The sequence below is a fragment of the Schistosoma haematobium genome, chromosome 4 (assembly GCF_000699445.3).
Source record: "Schistosoma haematobium chromosome 4, whole genome shotgun sequence".
In the NCBI taxonomy this organism is placed as follows: Eukaryota; Metazoa; Platyhelminthes; class Trematoda; order Strigeidida; family Schistosomatidae; genus Schistosoma; species Schistosoma haematobium.
This window is the reverse complement of record NC_067199.1, coordinates 31,744,704-31,765,364: the sequence shown is the minus strand read 5'-3', so window position 1 is coordinate 31,765,364 and position 20,661 is coordinate 31,744,704. Positions and strand designations below refer to the sequence as shown.

The 20,661-nt window shown below is 31.3% G+C and overlaps 1 protein-coding gene across 1 annotated transcript in view; it reads right to left on the bottom strand.

Moving 5' to 3' along the window:
* Window positions 1–20,661, bottom strand: part of FGFRL1 (Fibroblast growth factor receptor-like 1) — a 72,300-nt gene continuing 51,639 nt past the window's right edge. Inside the window, exons 3-8 of the mRNA XM_012936316.3 lie at window positions 20,222–20,584; window positions 12,710–12,766; window positions 10,912–11,196; window positions 7,739–7,857; window positions 3,935–4,409; window positions 1–2,248 (exon numbers count right to left, since the gene is read on the bottom strand). Of these exons, the coding sequence (XP_012791770.2) occupies window positions 1,299–2,248; window positions 3,935–4,409; window positions 7,739–7,857; window positions 10,912–11,196; window positions 12,710–12,766; window positions 20,222–20,584 (2,249 nt within the window). The 3' untranslated portion in view covers window positions 1–1,298. The remainder of the gene's footprint in view (window positions 2,249–3,934; window positions 4,410–7,738; window positions 7,858–10,911; window positions 11,197–12,709; window positions 12,767–20,221; window positions 20,585–20,661) is intronic.

The following is a 20,661-nucleotide window of genomic DNA, read 5'->3' as shown; positions in this document are numbered from 1 at the left end:
GTTGATATATTGGGCTAATTAGAAATTGGCCAAATAACAAGTACATATGACTGAACAAGAAATGTTAAACGTCTCTAAAGTACAAAACGTATACCATGGGCGGTTTGGTTTTCCAACAGACAGATAAATGTATGAATAAGTTTACAGATAACTATGAAGAGTTTTCTACTTGCTCTCAGTCTGCTCACTGAGGTAGCCGGTTAGTCTAATTTACAGGAAGATTGGGTATCCGTATCGAAATTTAAAACTGAACAACTCAACAGATTTTTGGAAAGGTAGGTGAGATAAAACTCCAAAATCACACGTCATAATAGTTCCTTTCATTGACTTAGTGAGAAAATGACCCAGCTCATAGCACTGATCGCAATTTCTATTTTTAAATTCTCTTCATGGAATAAACAGTTAGTGAGTAAGAAAAAACAAGGTTTATTCATCAAAGCAAATATTCGATTTAAATTCAAAGAGACAAAAGAACATAATACATGTATGTTTCATGAAAGATAAAGTATGTATAAAATATACATGTTCATAATGAATTTATTGTTAATAATGTTTCAAGCATTATAATTATACAACGTGATTTATTTGAAGTGTATACATTTCTTTTATAACTGTCAGTAATATGAGAATGTTCTATATATGATTTATTGAAGTGGGTAAAAATTAAGGAAAAAATAGTAATGATAACAATGCCATTCATCATCATATTTTCATTATACACTGATGAGCATTAAAATCAGGTGTTTATATTTATTCCATCAATACAAAAGAAGTTACCTATTATATGAAGTAACGAAGAAAAAACTATCATCTTTGTTTAAATTCATTGATTATTAGAAAAAAAAATTATTTCAGTGAAGAATTAAGAGAAGTTCATTGATCATTGAACCCTGTGACCGTAATAATTATTGTGCGCTTGTTTTAAACATACTATAAGCTGTTGTTATTTATGTTAAATGCATTGTAAAGAGACCATAAATAGTAGCAAATTAAAAAAAGATTTTATTCAGTAAATAAGTAGTTGAGACGTTGACTATATATATTTATACTAATGAAGATTGAGTAAATTAGGTAAGATTTTCATGTAACTAATGAAGTAAATGGCAAATTTATTGACAAAATTGAATTAGGATTGTATTTTTATAATAAAAAAAATTGAATTTTTCATAATTTATGTATTTACTTTTGGAAGAGAAATGAAGTATGTTTTATTTACAAAAATATATATATATATGAGCCTATTTCATTTTAGCTGAAAACTGATTTTCGTTTGTTTATGAATTAATATTAAATATTCGTTATGTTTGAAGATAATGAGATTGGAAATGATATCGGAAATCTTTACATTCTGAATTTTCATTATGAACAAATTCACCAAATGGAGCTGTATAATGATTTGTAAGAGTACTTGAAGAGACTGGACTTTGACTTACTGCTGAATACTGATCAAATGATACTTCACTAGCATTAGAAGGAGCTGGTGGAACACTTAGCATAAAGTTGGGTACTGGACCTGGAAATGGTGCAGGTTGATATGTTGGTTGTAGGGATTTTTCGTTAAACACTTGGGGATTTATGTTCTGTTCATTTGAACTCATGAAATGAGCTGGAAATTGGTTGAAGTTATTGATTGACTTCTGAATATCACTATGATTGGATGGTGTCATATTATGAGTATTGGGTGGACAAGGTAAGATACAGTGAGATGGATGAGAAGCAGGTAAACAGTTACCATTCATAAATGATCCAGAACTTGCTTTACTGTTTACACGGCTAGAATCGTCGCTAATATTTAAAAGGAGTCTAGGATCACTTGAAATTGGAGTATTTTGAGAAAAATTTACAGACTGATTAAAACGTGACGGATTAACCTGAATGTTAGGATAATGATTTATTAGTTCTTGTCCGTTTGATGCTTGATTGTATTGATTATCACCTGGATTATAAGTAGATTGAATTCCCATATAAGAATAATTTGGTTTACCAGTGTTTTGACTATTTGAAGATAGCCTAGATGATGTATTTAAACTAGAAGATTTTTTTCCATTCTGTATAACATGATATGCTTCAGGGCTGAGTTCAGCGGTTCGTAATATACATCTTTCATTACTAGAGGATATTAAATGATTTGGAACACGTTTACGTCGAAATACAAACATGTAAGCAATTAATCCAAGAATAGCAAGTAATAATCCAAAAGGAACAAGAAAATATATTAAAACACGTCGTCCTTTTAAAAACGCTGAATCTAAATTGAATAAATAAGAGATACATTTTAACATTTCACTAATGCGATTACTATATTTGTACATATTTACAAAAGGCATCTGTTATCATAAAACTATTCTTCATAGTTAGAAGTCTAGATCCCATAAGTGTGTATCAAATCAAAGCATAAACTATATTTTGATATAAACTGCTCTATTATGTGTTATTTTGGTTATAAATACAAAGGTTTCTCGTTTCAACAGTAAAGAATAATTAATTATGACCTAAGGGAATAGTTTGCAAGTAATTACGATGCACTTTTTAAGTATCTTAGTACACACACAATATATATATATGTATATATATATATATATATATATATATAATCAAAATAAGCTGTTTACGAAAGTTTTATTTCTGAGGCTAATGAAATTATTTTATTCGTTAGAATTTGGATTTCGCATGAAAAGAGGCGTATATGGTAATCCTAAACATCCCTAGACTACACACTAATCTTACTTCAAAAAAAGTGGGCTTGATGAATCAGTTCTTTGAACACCTAGATTCATGAAATGTTTTTAGATCCTTTTCTTTTAAAATATACAAATCAAAACAAACAAATTATAACTGAAATATAACTAAGTTCCGATATATTAGTACTAAATTAAGTGTTATTATTTTTAATCAAGATAGAACAGGTTTATGTACAACATCTTAATTTAGTTAAAATCGTAGGTTCCAGATTTTAGTCTCATTTACTTATTAAATGACTAAATATAATTCTTGAGTTTGTGACTTTTTTGCGCTAGAATCATTTATTCGATCTAAAATATCCAATTAATTTGATCACCTCTTTATTTGAAAGAACATATTTTTAATCAGAAATAATTCGCTTATAAATAAAAACTAAAGATATGTGAATTCAATAGTGAGCCAACCTCATTCATTTCATTGTATAAAGCTGTTTAAAAATTACGTAGAGTGCTTTTGGTGGTCCGGTATTCGACTTCAATTCGATCATTTACTGATTGTTATTGAAACATACATACCACCAACCATCGTTTTATAATCATCGACTTAAATTGCGGTAGTGAATAATGGGATTAAATAAGTCAAATACGTGAATGAATCTCGTATGTGTATTTCATACAATTATTGGTCCACACAGATGATCAGAGAAACGAAGCGAGGGGAAGAGAGTGAAGTAAGACGAATCAGAGAAGGCATGTAAGCTAACCCGATTTATTAGAGCGTGAATAGATCTTTATAGCCAGATAAAAATGGGTTACAGATATGTGGTGAGTAGGGTAAGGGATTAACATACACGCTCATACAAAAACAGTCAAGGTTAATAGGCTAATAATTGACAGGGTCAAATGTGACTCATGAAAAACGAATACATTGATCCGTTTTGAATCTAAAATAACGCATGTGGGCGTGACAAAGCACCAGCCACTACATGCTTATTGGACGGTCATATACACTCTGCATCTGTCTAGTCAACGATCTTGCTCTTATGAACGTTCTTGTTTTTAAGTCGTACAATTACATTCCCATCTGTATTGTACTTGCCTTTAGTCATATTCGATTAAATGTTTACAAAAAGCGTGGTGGGTAATGTGTGACAAGAGCATAGCATCATTCAAGTCTATCAAAGTCAACTTTTAAGAATACTTAACCCTACAAACTTTACGATTGTTATAAGAAGAAAATGCTTTGAACTTACCTTGAACTATATTCACATATATTACAATATATTCTAAGCTTTTAACATCTGACAAACTCATAGTCATAACAATATACTTTCCTTCATGTCGTTCTTTATTTAATGGTTTTTGAAATCGCAGTTTCGTCATAAACAATTGTTCTTTCTTCTGATTATGTTTATTATTGTAATTCACTTTAGGCTGAAAGTAAATTGACGGTTTTTCGTCATTATTACTATCAATAATTTGTAAATGATTTAAATCTCTATTAGCATTTAGTGATGATGATGTTGGTGATGTTTTCATATCATGAAGACTGTCTAATCTATCTGTATAGGCTGTTGTTTTTTCTACAATAGCAGGTGAGTTGATCCATGAACCTAAGATAACATAGATTTCATTTTGCTCAGTTATTCTTGCATTTGGTAATGGAATTTTGGTTGCACCTGACTGTTCATACATTAATTCTTCGCCTGGTTCAACTCGTTTTAACCACTAAAAGTTTAGAAGTAGTTAGAAAAAAAAAAGATGGTAATAATAATAGCTATTATACATAGAAAAATTATGTGAAAAACTGGAACTACTTAAAAGTAGTTTAAATTCATATATGTATTATTTGTTGTGAGGATTTTCCTATTGATGTTTAGGACTGCAATTGATTAGCCTCTTATTGATGAGATTGAGGATGCACCTTTCGTAACGTTAGTCATTTTCTTTTAAAAGGAGGCTTGTGATATTTTTTTGATCAACTCTAACTATTTAACAGCAATTAACTTTTATTTCATTGTTTGGTTCTATCGTTTATTGCTTACTTTGGAATTGTATACTTTATTCCAACTGAATAGAAGTAAATATCGTGGCGAGACTGTAACTTATGGACGTTCCAGTTAGATATAAGATAACAGGTCTTGGATTTTGGCGCAAAATTCATTCATCCATTTTGTTAAATAACGTTTGGGGATTTTGACTGATGTCAGCTAGTGATGAAAACCCTAAATCATATTTTTAAAACTAACTATCAAATGTAAATCATAATCACTGGTTTATCACCTTTATTTAATTCTAGTTAGTGGGAGGACATTCTTAAAGTCACTTTAGCATCGCTCAGAGGTTGTCCGTAAATTATAATCTCACCAATATCGTTAGTTACGAAAAATAAAACTGTAACGTGCTAGGTGATAAGGAGAATGTCGATTATATTAGTTATCAAAAATTCACTTATCATACATTAATCTCAATTTTATTTGCATGAGGCCAATAAACGTGATAGTTTAATCATATAGAAGATTTTGTTTTTCTCATCCTCAGTTATTTCAAGAAGAAATCAATTTCGGAGTTCAAAATAATTTCATGATCACGTAATACTAGATCATTGACCCAAATCAGTAGAACACAATGGTATTCTATCGTATATTTATTTCAATGTATATGTCTGTTAGTTAATTCTTAGATTGGTTTACGTAAACCAAGTGAAGTACTACTAAATACCGAGAAACTCGTTTCACATTTATTACATCTTTTTATAGAGAAATGAGGATTAAATGGTTAAATCACATGAGTTTCAGTCACATGATAATAGGTTTAAGTTTTTCTCTGCCTAATTTACTTTCGACAGCTGGTTATTACTACTGGACTTTATGCAAAAATGTTGTAAATTTGATTAGCTCACCCTTTACTTACTTGATAGATTACATTTTCTCGGGTCACATTATCAATGGAACGTACTAAGGAGTAGAAATATTTTAAATTATAACGACTGACAATATCTGATTTTCAAAATCCTTACTGATACAGTTGTATTTGGATATGAAGAAATCATTTGGATTATTGGTTTCTAATTACATACTAGACTCAGTAGCTAAATGGTTATTTGAAACTAAAAGCACTGCATTTTAATATTGGTGTAAACAACAACATTTAGAATGAAGGTATATCCAACTGACTTATCCGAAATAGGATAGAAAGTATATCACAATTGATTGATCACTGGGTGGTGATCAATGTCATGTGTGTCAAGTCCTTCTTAGTGCAGATCGAATGCTATCCACCATGTTGCAATGTGGCCACCAGTCTAGGTGACTCGACACTGAGTGCACTATGTTGAGATTAGATGGTGGTTTGAGGTAGTCGACAGGAAACCCTGCATACCGGTCTCGTGCTGCTTGGCACTCGTCAGCAAGGTGTACCTGTAATCTTGAGGGAACTGGTGCTCCCTGGCGGACTCGATCCCGTGTCACCCGGCTTCACAGTCAGAGACGTTACCACTGAGCTATCCGGGCCGCAACCGACCTTTCACGCAGTGTCAAGTCACCTAGACTGGTGGCCACATTGCAACATGGTGGATAGCATTCGATCTGCACTAAGAAGGACTTGACACACATGACATTGATCACTACCCAGTGATCAATCAATTGTGATTACATCTCAGTCCTACAGGAGGTCAGTCGCGGCTCGGATAGCTCAGTGGTAACTTCTTTGACTGTGAAGCTGGGTGACACGGGATCGAATCCGTCAGGGAGCACCAGTTCCCTCAAGATTACAGGTACACCTTGCTGACGAGTGCCAAGTAGCACGAAACCCGGGTCCAGGGTTTCCTGTTGACTACCTCCAACCACCATGTAATAGAAAGTATATCCACAACTATACATTTAGTCACTATCAAACTTTAATTTAAACTACTTAAATTTTTGAAGTGTTTTTTTAATGTTTCTTTTCAACATTAGTAATTTTTTCCTAATTACTTCTCATTTATTCTTTCTAGTATGATTTTATACAATCTGTCGATAATTAATTCGTTTTTCTTTTAGTTTTTTTATCAATGAAACTGCTATTACCCTTGGGCAATTTCTATATCGAGAATGACACGTGTCTATGAATAAATAATCATCTTTATTGTATATTACTCATCTTCGAATTATCATCAAATTTTAGGCTTATGCATATCTTCTAAATATGTATCATCCTTTATAAAACTATCTTTTATTCTCAGGATTGAGTTACTTTGACAAAAACTAATTAATTTCTGATAATAATGTCAACTCTACTTTATTATTATTATTATTATAACTATACAAATTCCTTATATTGTTCTAGATATGATACATAAGTTGTATGGTTACAATTAGTACTGAAACAAACAATAATATTCGATGTAAACTTTTAATAAAAAAAGATAAAATAATTGTAAACAAAAATGCTTGTTAAAATTAAAAACTGCAAGTCAATCAAAGTTAGAGCATGATTGAAAACTCAGAAGCACTGGATAGCTGTCTGGTCTTAGTATGGAACTCTTCAGCAGTACGCATTCATAATCATACGTGAGGGAATTGAACCAAGGATATTTAGTTTTTAGCACACTGCTGAGGAGTTCTATACTTTGATAAGATGGATATCTAGTGCTTCTAGGTTTTTTTTATTGGTGATTTAGCTCAATTGTGAAAATACTAAAATCTCTAAAAATCGCCCATACTAAAATAAGTTGACAATCAGTTAGAAATCACATATTTTTAAGATAATTTATTTCAATAGTTGAAATCATGAGTCATTTGAAGCTAGACCACTATGGAAAACCTGGAAGCACTGGAAGGTTGTTTCGTCCTAGTATGGGACTCCTCAGCAATGCGCATCCACGATTCCGCCCCTCCAGCGAGGTCCGAACTCAGGACCTATCAAGATCGTGTGCGAGCGCTTAACCATTAGACCACTGAGCCGGCATCCAACGGTGTTAATGTCTAACTTTCTTTCGAATTTTTAGTGAATAAGATAATAAAATTTATATAATAATGTAATAATTGTGTTACTAATTGATAATAATAATGGCTTACTTGTATCACAGGTTCATCACATGCACATTTTATTCTAGCGATAACTGTAGCACTATCATCAGTTTTAAATGTATAATTCTGTACAGGACCAAGAATTTTTGGTGTAGCCGATAGTGGTTCTATAAATCAATGTAATTGAAAAAATTGAGTGTCATTCAATCAGTCATAAGTAAAATAATACAGAAAAATCTGAATTTCTTTCAAATGGAATCGAGAATGAAACTTTTAGCTAGAAACGAGTTTGTTTTGGTATATAGAAGAGATTATCTGAATTAGATACTGTTAGTCATAGTTTACACAGTATATTCTAGGATTTTAAATATTTTTAGGGACTCAACACTACAGTCACACTATAAATTCATGAAATATTTATAAAACAAATGATCATCCTGTTGCCGATCTATGATAAGATAGTCTATTCTGTAAAAGACGTGAATTCAGAAGGTAAGTAGTCAGACTAGAAAAAATTACTGATAACGTTATGTTATTTGAAAATGATATTAGACCAACATTTTAGCTTTCTGGTTAGATAGCAAGTGGGAAGTACTCTGGTGTTTCTCTTTCAGTAACAAATGAATTACTCGTTGTTTTAATTCATTTTTAATTCAAAATGTAGCAATGTATTAATTCATTCTTTGAGTTTACTGACTAATAATTCTGGACAAATCTTGATGTAAAATATTTTCAGCATTAATTGATTTTGTACCATTTTGTTTACCATACAGTTTGCATCACACACTGATCTTTGTTAGACAACCATTGAAAACGAGTAAGCACTGATTAGAAGTTTCACCCTTATAGAGAACTCTTCGGCAGTATAAATTTACGACTCCATCGGGGTTCGAATGCAGAACCTTTAGTCACGATGCTAGTGCTCAACATCTAGATCATCGAACTTACATCCAGTTGTTTAGGTTTCTAAATTCACTCAAATCACGACACTGTGTAAGCGACGCTCATCACTATCGGTAATATTTGTCTCACGCTCGACATAACTGAACTTGAATGGTCACGGCTACTCAATGAAACCCCGCATGTAAGTTCTTGCAACTAGTCATTAGTTAGTAGGTGCTTATATATAATACATGGAGTTCGTAGAGATTGTTGAATTTTGTCGTCAACAGCTATTAGTAAAAATGGATAGAACTAGCCAAAAATACACTTCGATTTTTAGAAATTTAATTATAAATAAATGTTAGTGACGATTTCTTTAACTGATCTAAAATAAATTTTATGAGCTGTATATTTATATTCTCCACTTGACAGATCAGCCTTAACACATCAAGTTATAACCGGAGAAAAATATTCATTAAGTGTCGGTTTAGATTTTGTTATCAACTTATGAGTTTGGATAGATCAATAGCTTTAATAAGTGATGCACAATTGAGCTCATAGTCGAAAATGTTCTCAGTTTGTAACTACTGAAGTGATTTAGCCATCAAAACTGAAGTGAGTGCATTCGGTTTTGAATTTGTAATCCGAATGTTACAAGTTGGGAGCTATTCATATTTTGTGCAAACTGGTTGCGTATCATCTTAAAGCGTCGAAAAAAGTCAGCATATCTACAGCTTCATCATAAGCAAAGATATATGGTGACTTGCAAAGGAATCTAGGACACCCGTTTCGTCCCATATGGAACTCATTAGCTGGATGTACGTGAATCCCACAATTGATGTTCGCTCTGGGATACGAGTTCACAGCCTTTTGATTCAAACGCTATCTGTTATCCACTTAGCTATGGAGTCCTGATAACACTTGGCTTGTGCAATAGGGTGAAGTTTGAATATTCTCATTGATGTTTAGCACTGCAATTGACCAGTCTCTTATTGGTATATATGCATCTTGTGCGAATTGCCTCTATATTGTCTTAATTCACAAGCATTATAAGCAAAGATGGATGGAGAAGGGTGCTGGGATCGAGTCCCTTACTGAACATCAAATCTGGAATACATTTACATCTAGCTGACAAATCCCAAATAGAAAGAAACCCGTGTCCTGAATTCCACTGGTAGTCACTACCCATCCAATACAAAAATGAATTATATACACAGTCCCACCTAACAAATATTCATTAATCCATAAGTGGTATTTTAGGAGTATTTTTTGTACGCACTTTACACTGATACAGATGACCTGGAAATTTCAGGGAATATATTTAATGGAATATAAACCAGTTAGCATTATATACATTTTTTTCCAATATGGTGGAGATTTAATTCAGATAATAGAAAAGAAAACTCTCCACATATTTTATTCAAGAGATATCAAACACTGAAAGGTAGGTACGAGAATAGAGAAGCAAATGTTTTATTTTTAAACGTTAGAAAACATTTTTTTATTTTGTGTACATTTCAATGCATTACTGACAGGTAACTTTATTCACTAATATCAAGAATATTATCATTATTATTATTATAACCGTTATAATCAAACTTCAATTCTTATGATAATTATGATGATTGTGTATGAAGAGAAATTAAAGTGTGCAAACGAAAGATGAGTGGATTAATTGACAGACTGTTAAGAATTTAGAATTCCACTACATCACTAATAATAATAATAATAATAATAATAATAATAGCGAGTGGATGATGTTGATAATAATGAATAATATGGAAAATGACCCAGACGTAAATAATATAATATTCTATAAATAAAACAAGCATTAAGAAATATTCTTTTCTTCTACTTCTTTAATTTGTCCATCATTCTTTATCAATCATTGTAAATCAGTAAGACATAAGAATAAATGAATGAATGAATGAATAAATAAAGAAATAAGAAATAACTTCGTTTCTTTCTGTTTCTTGTTACCTTTTACTTCTTTACTTGAATTTTTCGCAAAAGATATTAATTATATTTATAACTTTCCGGATTAGAATAACACTGTTGTGTATTAATTTTTCGATTTACACTTTAGATGGATTGTAACTTCTTACCCCTTGTGTTTAAGTTATTTTATCTTTAAATGCTTCACAATTCATGATGACAATGACATTTGAATTATACTTAGTTTGTGAGATATCTTAATTTGACATATAAATACATAGCAGTACATTTAATTGGACAAAGAATATAATGAAGATATTTAATATAGAAATGAGTCTACAAGCAATCAAACAAGATTAAATAACATATTATATTGAAATTATTAATTAATCTGGACAACTTACCACTAACTAAGAGCCTATAAGTGTAATTAAGACTTCCCACTGAATTTGAAACTTGACAAGTATACTGTCCAGTATGTTCTCGACCAACTCGATCAATTGTTAAAATTGGTCCACGAACACCTTGACCAGTTGTTATCCAATCAGCTACAGCACTACCCATAAACCATCTATATTTTATTGGTTCAGTACCTTCAGCTTCACAATTAAATGTAACAGATGAACCAATAAGTCTCTCTAAACTAATTGATGGGTTAGTTTTCAAAGCCGTATCAGTAAAACATGGGGCTGTATCAATAAAGAAAGGAAATCATATTTTTTAGTATGTGAATTTGTGGAGATTTAAGTATTTCCAAGGTTGAATTCGCCAGTCGACCTAAGTTTGTGACAGTGGATAAAATCCATTTCGTGGTTAGTGAAGTTCAATCCATATCGGGTGTGAGACAGTTATCAACCGTAGGCAGTGGATGAAGCGCTACTCAAGAACACGGATCGATGGAAGTTAGGCATCAACATCATTGGGGGCCGGTTAAGTGGTCTAGAGGATAAGGGTTCACGCGTGAGACTGATGGTCCTGCGTCCTATTCCCACGTGTGGGATTGTGGATGTGCACTTCTGAGGAGTCACGTGCCTGGTCAAAATGGCTGCCCAGTGCTTCCAGGTTTTTCAATGATGGTCTAGCTTAGATCGACAGGCAAATCCAACTTTTAAAGTATTTTTTATTTAATTTACAAAATTTGACATTAAATAATTAAATTGCATGAACAATTGTCAGTTTTACAGAGAATAAGAGGGTAAAATAGGTCTCAAAACTTAGTAGTAGTTTGTGCTGATGATGTCGTTCAGAAGAACGACGAAAGCTCCACGACCAAAACATCCAGCTCAGAGAACAAAACTCTATCAGAAGTAGTCATTATAACAGATTTCACGAACCATTTTAAAATTACTCCCTATCGAATAAATATTCTTTGTAATATTACAGTTTCTGACTTATTCTTAAATTCTTAAGCTTATTTTACCCTCTTTTAAGATCTTAATTTGTTGCATACTTATTTTATACAACGTGTAGTTGAATAGCATCTGGTGTTATGGCACAAAATCAATTGTAGTGGTGTATAGTAGTTAAGCCTCTCTTCTCTTAACCTTGAGTTCTAATTTCATTTAATATGGTCCTTACTTCCAGAATCTTATTTCCTATATTCGAATCATTGGTTCTATTATTATTTTAAATCGTTTGATTAATGTTTATATCTCCCCTTGTTGTATAGATATGAAACATGAAGAGTTGAATCAATGCCATTGACCACATGGTAATGTAGTGAACAAGAACACCAGTGGGGACAATCGAATGCATTTGACACAAAATTACAGGACTTGTTAATAAAATTTAACAATCATAAAGTAAATGCTTAATTTGCAAAATGTCCACCAATTGTCTCAAAATGACTCAGACTTCATTGTTCTTTCATTTTCATACATTTGCATTCTGTTTCCATTCTTTACTGCTCGATCCTCTTGTCTCTCTACTGTCACACCTTCTGTTCACGACTAACACCATATACTACTTACGTCAATATAAGTAGCACACACCACAGTATTCCTTTTATTTTCCTTGTTTTAAATTACGCAGAACTTGTTGCATTTATATATTCTTTAATGTTTACTTCCTTTTACTTAAGTATCAACATGAGAATTTTTTTATAACATAACCACATTGTCTATATGATAAACAAAACTCTACATGAATTGTGAGAATAAGTTATGTATATATATATAATTATTTTTCGTATTACAAGTTTACCTTTTGCTTTGGTATTCTCCACATTTGGGATAGCACATAGAAGATTGACATTAGGATCTGTAATTCAAGAGAGAAAAAAAATGTTAAGTTGCATTTAAGAAATATTTTATAATGTAAAACTAATTGTTGTCAGTCAAAAAGGATAAATTGATTATCGGAGACTATTCATGTGATCGATGTTTAGAGTAATCTAATTAAAAATTAAATGATTGACATATTTTTAGCCATGAAAGTATGGATATAACTACATTGTATACCTTAAAAAGATACAAATCTTCAAGTTATACACAAGAGTGTCTAAGATAATGTTTATTATACTTCTTCATTTCCAACTTAAAAACTATACAGAAGGAGTTTATTTTGAGTTTTGGGGTACATAAAATGTATCAAAGAATAACAAAGAAGTAGTTTTAATTTTTTTTCTAGGCCCTAATATGAAAACAGACGAGTTGAACATTGAAATATACATGACTTAGTCGAGACCTTAAGATTACTTAACAACACTAATAGATTTAACCTGACTAAATTTGTCACCTCTCAGTGCAACAGGTTTATGATGAAGTATAAATTAAGTTTATAATCTCATAACCAATATATATAGCCTTCCAGTTGATTACCAACTTTCAGACCAAGCTATCAATGACTCAGACCTGGTATCAGCTTCATTCTTTGATTTATTCAAAAGAACCTTTGAAAGTTTGGCAAATGTAAACTTATATAGTTAACTTAGGTCTCCCAACCTCCTCTTATTGGCTGGTGCTCAATAATATAACGATATGGTGTATGACGTAAAGGCGAGGATTGGCGAAGCAAGGACAGCATTCCTACAGTTGAAGAACATGGAACTCAAAACAACTATCAGCCAAAATCTTTGATGTGAACGTCAAGACAGTTCTACTATACAGAGATGAAGCTTCAAGAACTACCACAACCATCATCAAAATGATACAAGTATTTATAAACAGTTGTCTACGTAAGATACTCCGAATCCGTTGGACGGATACCATCAGCAACAGCCTACTGTGAGAAAGAACAAACCAGGTTCCAGCTGAGGAAGAAGTTAGGAAAAGACGTTGGAAGTGAATAGGACACACATTGACGAAATCATCAGACTCTATCATGAGTCAAGCGCTCACTTGGAATCCTGAAGGGAAACAGGAAAGAAGAAGGCCAAAGAACACATCGTTTCGGAAACTGGAAGCATATATCAAAAGGATGAATGGAAACTGTGAACAAGTAGAAAGTATTGCCCAGGACGGAGTTGAGTAGAGAATGCTTCTCTATGAGGGGTAACAGGCGTTAATAAGTATAGTATATGACAGAACTCACTAATTTGATGTTTACGTGAGTTCTCACGCTTAATGACCTCATTTTTAACAAAATCAGGATCAATATATGTTTCATTTCATCTACTGATTTAAAATGTTAACTACGAAGGGTAAATTTATCTATATTTTTAAATAATTTGTTATAGCTATATGACTAATATGATTGTTGTTGTTTTTAATTTAACCGATATTGTCATTTTAAAGCTGAGCATTATTTCTTTTGTTTTAGATATCTGTTGACCTTTTAATGTTTATTCATGCTTATGGTCTGTTTTTTATTATTGTTATTATAATATAGATTAACTATATGATAAATAAGTTAGATGAATTTTTCACAAGCAACTGCATTTTTGTTTTTGCTCAATCAAATTTGACCTAATTAACAAATTCGTGAGAAATTAATGGATGACAATATTTTGTAATTTATGACCAATAGAGAGGTTAATTATTTTATAAACATCTGTTTACCTGTATTATAGTACATATTCATTAATATTGTAAATTAATGAGCAATAAACATCATTAACTGAAATTCCGACTGAAGGTCATCAGTCTGTACTGATAAAAGTTTAATAAATAATTTTGGGAAAAAAAATTTCCAACAAAATAACATAGTGGCCTCATAAGGGGATGATAATCAGCTTGGAGCCTTGTTCAAAGGTTCCTTGTCCAATTGCTTCCAGTCATGTAATATCACTGATCATTGTTAAGGTTTGGACAATATAAAATTGATTTTGATGGATTAGCAATTAGTAAGTAATAAAAATTACAATACTTACACTAGATTAACATCTAAGCATAATCATAATAAATAAGATTAAGTCAAATTTAGGTAAAAGAAAGTAATTAATTAGATCTTATAAGGATACGAGTGAAGCAATAAAAGGAAATAAAATTTCGAAGAATTCGAGAAAGGAATCTAATTAACATTGTCATCAAAAAATGTTTCAAGTGGTAAAAGTTTCATTTGGAATGTTTTTACAATTTCTATAACATAAATACAAGTTAAAAAAAATACCGTCTCCTGTCATTCCTTTCTACCGTAAACTCTACTACTTATCTATAAAAGATTTGCAATCGATCATTTAAGAATAGTCAATTTACAGTTACATTTCTCGTGAAAGCTGAAAATCCTAAGTAATATTTTCATAAACAATATGGACTAATTATTTACAAGTATGTTTTTAATTATTGATTGATATTTTCTCTTAAAGATTACCTATGGTTACTTTCATATTCGGCGACCTGCTTGAATATCTAGGCTACCTATTGCTTCCATTTAGATATTTCAACAAGTTATCTGTTTCCTTGTTTTGTTTTAACAGATCATTATATCAATTAATTGCAAAACCTATTCCGATAAGTTTGTGACACGTTTACGACATTTCCCTGTACAAGTTACAAAAATGTACAATCGAAGACATCATAGTGTTTGGTAATATGCATTGAAAACAATGAATATTATTCAATTATTGACTTTTGAAATGCTAATATCTAACTGATAATCACTTCAATATCAATCAAGAAGTCAGGAACAACAACTCTCTGAAATAGGTTCTATAATGTACCCAAAATATGTTATTGAATAAAGCCACTAATAATAATAATGTAAAATAATAAATTCAAAAGTTGATTTCCTTTTAATTGCTTTATTCCATTCAGATTTCTATACCTAATTCATGTTACTTATAACTAAATATAAATTCATATTATTTATTTTAAATCCTGTGTCGATTTTGATGTGAATAAATGACAATATTAAACCATACAACATTTCAGTAATATGTTCAACTTCTAATCAAATAGTTAAAAGTAGAATGTTTCAACCTCAAATTACTTTTCTATTATATGTTTGTTACTTAGATATTAAATATAAATTTGAAAATAGACTAAACATTGATTTTCTTCCATTCTATGGTCTTCAAAACTTTACCTTCTATGAACAACTCTATAATGCTAGTAATATACACAGTGAATCTTTATTGGATAATTTTTTAAAATTATTTTTAACATAGGAACACAATATAGAATAGTTATATTGACGAAGACAACTTTTTTTCAACATTTATTTTTATAACGAGGAGAGGAAGACCAAAGAACACATTACGCCGAGAAATGGAAATAGACATGAGAAAAATGAACAAGAATTGGATGGAACTAGAAAAGAAGGCCCAGGACAGAGTGGGTTGGAGAATGCTGGTCGGTGGCCTATGCTTCATTAGGAGTAACAGGCGTAAGTAAGTTATTTTTATAAGATCAGACAGTAAGAATATTTGTTATTATGATACCTTTAATAGAATTTGAGAGAAACAATTGAATAGTACTATAGTTCTTATTTAATAATTCAATTAAAATATTAAATTTCAGATCATCCATATCAATTTGTTTTTTTTGTAATATTAGATTTCAATAGAATAATTTAATATGATGAATTCATTCAAAATTCATTCTCTATGACTGATAAGGTTATCTTGTTTTGTCATCAAAGAACATTTCTTCTACCCTCGTTTCCAAATACATACATATATCCATCATGATAGACATGACATGCGATATATGATAGGAAATTGTTTAATGTTATAATCATTTGGAATATACACATTTAACATCATAGTTTATATCAGATGGAAATTTCCTGTTTGAGTTAGGTCGAATAATAATAATAAATGGTAGATTATTCTTGTCTGACATAAATAAGAAAAGTTCACGCAATCTCTTAAAGAAAACATTGATTAACCATTTATGTTTATTTCTTAAATAAATTGATCTTTATGATAAGAATGAAAAATTCATACCAAGTACAATTACATATGATGCTATATATCTATATTCTTTCGTGATTGATTATCAGTATATTAAACTTCTTATGGAAATGTATGCATTCAACATTTAGAGATTATCCAACTAGGATTGGGTTTTTTTTCTCGACAGAACTCATACTTATTGTATACACTCAATTTGATTAGTATATATATATTCTTTATTCTCCTAACACTATTTTATTATAGACAATATCACAAGTATTTATAACACTATTCTACTGAAGTAATCAGTTACGAAAGAAATTTACAAGCAATACAAAAAGTATACTCGCATATATTTATAAATAAAAAACATTTATAAAGTTTATTTAGTTTTTAATGAGTTGAAAGATTATAATTGATTATTATAAATTTTTAAAATTACTCTTTGTTTAGATGACGAAAAATGCCTTACTATGACCCCAAATGCCCTGGTACGGCCAAAAGTGAGGGGAGTCAACTTTCCTTCTCGAAATGCTCTCACGTGGCCACATGTATATAGCCATTGCCAGGGAAGTCCTACTTATTGCCTTCTCGTGGCGAAGGTGTTGTTTCACAAAATTCAGAACACGAATAGTAAATATACAAGACTTTAAACAGCTTGGCGGATATAACGGATCCACCTAGGGGAGTTTGGAAACCCTGATTCCATACCAATAGTTTATATGAGTTCCAGAATCGTAAAGGAAGAAATAGAGTGTTAACCCAATTTTGGTCATTGGTTACCATGTAACTGCATCTCCTGACGTTGTTCCACTGGCTTGTCAATCAAACCTTTATGTCGAAGGCTCCAGGTGTGGCTCCCTAATAAAGCCACCTGCTTTGGGCTGAGCACCCGGGTAGTACCTCAGCCCACACATAAATCAAGTGATTTATGTGGCGTATATGTATTTGGTGCCCCTTTGTACTAATATTTATGTATTTAAATAAAACGAATAAATCAATATGTGTAAAATATGAGAACATACATCTGTTAAACAACAATATTTCCCTTTAATAAAAAAGAACCTAGATCCTATAAATCCAAGTGTTTTGTAAAGAAAATATTAATAATAATATTATTATTAATATTATTTATTAATATTACTTACTTACTTACTTATATATATATATATATAAACTAATGCTGAATCTTTTGAAAAATCATACATGAAACTATGACTTATTGTTACGGTGATTTAAAAATCAATATATTTTATTTAATTGACCTATCAAATTTTTTTTGTTTTTTAATAATGTACCTCATATACCTTGTAGAAAGTATTTTTTATATTTTTCAATTTTATTAATAATATCCGTTTATCAATTGAACAATACCTAAAATTAAACTATCTTATTATAGTAATTTCAATAGTTGAGATCATGAATTAATTGAAGCTAGATCACCATAGAACATTTGGAAACACTGAACGGCTATTTCGTCCTATTGTGGGACTCCTCAGCCGTGTGTATTCAGGTTTTCTATAGTGATCTAGCTTCAAATGACTCATGATTTCAACTATTGAAATTACTATAATATCCACAAAAACCTCTTCTGTTATTTTATTATATTTGTCTAAAAAAACTGGAGAACAATTTGAATAAATTTATTTCAGTTTGCCTATACATACAAAATATAAATTTTGGTATTTTAACAATTAGTGGAGTCTTGGATGTGATTTTTAGTTTGATATGACATTCTTCAAATAGTTGTATTTTCATTTATGTTTACATTGAAATTGGTCGCTTAAAACTTTAAAATATTATTCACCTGGATAGAGAGTCACGATAGTCATTAACTGAAAAATTAAACACTTAGTAACAACTAGTTTAATTATTTTTCTGATTCAGATCATGAACCTATTGATGTTCAGTGGTTCATTAGGTTAAGCGTTCGCGCGCGAGACCGAAAGCCCCTGGGTTCGAGTCCCGAGAGCGGGATCGTGGATGCGCGCTGCTGAGGAATCCCACAATATGACGAAACGGCCGTCCAGTGCTTCCAGGTTTCCAAAGTTGGTCTAACATCAATCGGTTCATGATCTCAATCAAAAACTCAATAATCTCCACGACCCCATATACTAGTAGTGTAACTATGTTAAATTAACTTTTTTAGTTAGTAAACAGACTAAAACTATTTTTCGAATTGTTCATTCAAGGTTCTCGGTTGTGATCTAGCTTAGATCGAGTCATGAATTCAACAATTAAGATTACTACAATCTCCATTTGGTAATAATCATATGATCACCAGTATCTAGCTTCAAGATCGGTTTCATCAAGTTCCAGTAAGAAGCTATGGCCAGTGGAGTTTAATCCATGTCGGTACAGATAGTTTTCTACTTTAAAAAATGAGTGAAAGGTTGCGAAAGATCATTGATCGATTTAATTTAGACATTAACACCACTGAATTCACTTGGTATTGTCTGGCTTGTATCTTCCCATTGAGGTTTAAGAATGCAATTGATCAGTCTGTTTTTGGCATTTGTGCATACTGTGCGTATGCCTAGATATGCCAATAACAGACTTATCAATTGCAGTCTTAAACCTCAATGGGAAGATACAAGCCAACCGATACCAAGTGAATTTAAATTCACCCCATTGTACAAGCAAGTGACTATCAGGACTCAGTAGCTGAGTGGATAACCGAGACCGAAGGTATTGGGTTCGATTCCTACATGTGGAATCGTGGATGCGTACTACTCAGGAGTCCTATACGAGAACAAAACGGCCGCCCAGTGCTTCAAGGTTTTCAGTGGTGGTCTAGATTACATCGACTCATGAATTCAACTATTAAAATTACTACAATCCCCAAAAATCCTCATTCCGACATTAAAAAATGACTGTCAAACCATTTTCAGATTTAATTTCATTCTCCATCCATAAATTACGTTGTTCATTAAGATTTTATTATTTATTACGTACATACTAGAAGTTATAGAATAAAAAAGTGTGAATTAGTTGTTAAAAGAACAATATTTGTTCTTTTTTGTATGTGTTGACAAATTTACTTTTATCAAACTTATATAATAAGTACATAGCATAGTTATAGAAAATTAGTGAACAGACAATATTTATTAATCTGTGCTATTGGAAATGTTCAAAAAAGCTTGGATTCAGTTCATAAATTCAACAATTAAAACTATGTATATTAATCCTTAAGGATTATGTTTAACCGATTGATGTGTATCCGAACTCATTAACTGATACAGAATTAGAAGTGGAAGCAAAAAAATAAATACAAGAGTCAAGTTTCAGTAAAGTATTAACACTATGAAGGAAGTATCTGTGGCTAAAGTAAGTCCAAATTAAGATGGATTGCCTGTCCTAGATTTTTTTTGTGTGTTCATTTGACTGAAAGTATTATAATTTGGCACAAATCAATAAAATGATGTATAGTTTTTACTTACCTCTTACATGAACTTCAAATGTTACTTCTCTTTTTCCAAAACCGGTTATTCCAGAACACGTATAATTGCCTGAATCAGAAACTTGTAATGGTTCAGTAACTTCAAGGATACGACGTTGTTGATTGAAATGATAATGATTATTGGTATCCAATGAATAATCATGTAAATCTCGTACTTTCCAATTATAAATAACACCAGTATTGTATTCAAGTTGATGTGTTTTAGAACTAGCATCATTATCATTGGATGAAGAGACTAGGCCACCAGTTGAAGTAATGTGAATAGGACATTCGAGACGCAGTAAATCACCAACTTGCAAACGAATTTGGTTATTATGATTTACAACCATTGGTACTTTCGTATCTGAAAGCATTAAAAAACAAAGTAGTTGATGATAAAAGTGGAAAACTCGAAGTTTAAGTTTCTGATTAAAACTATTG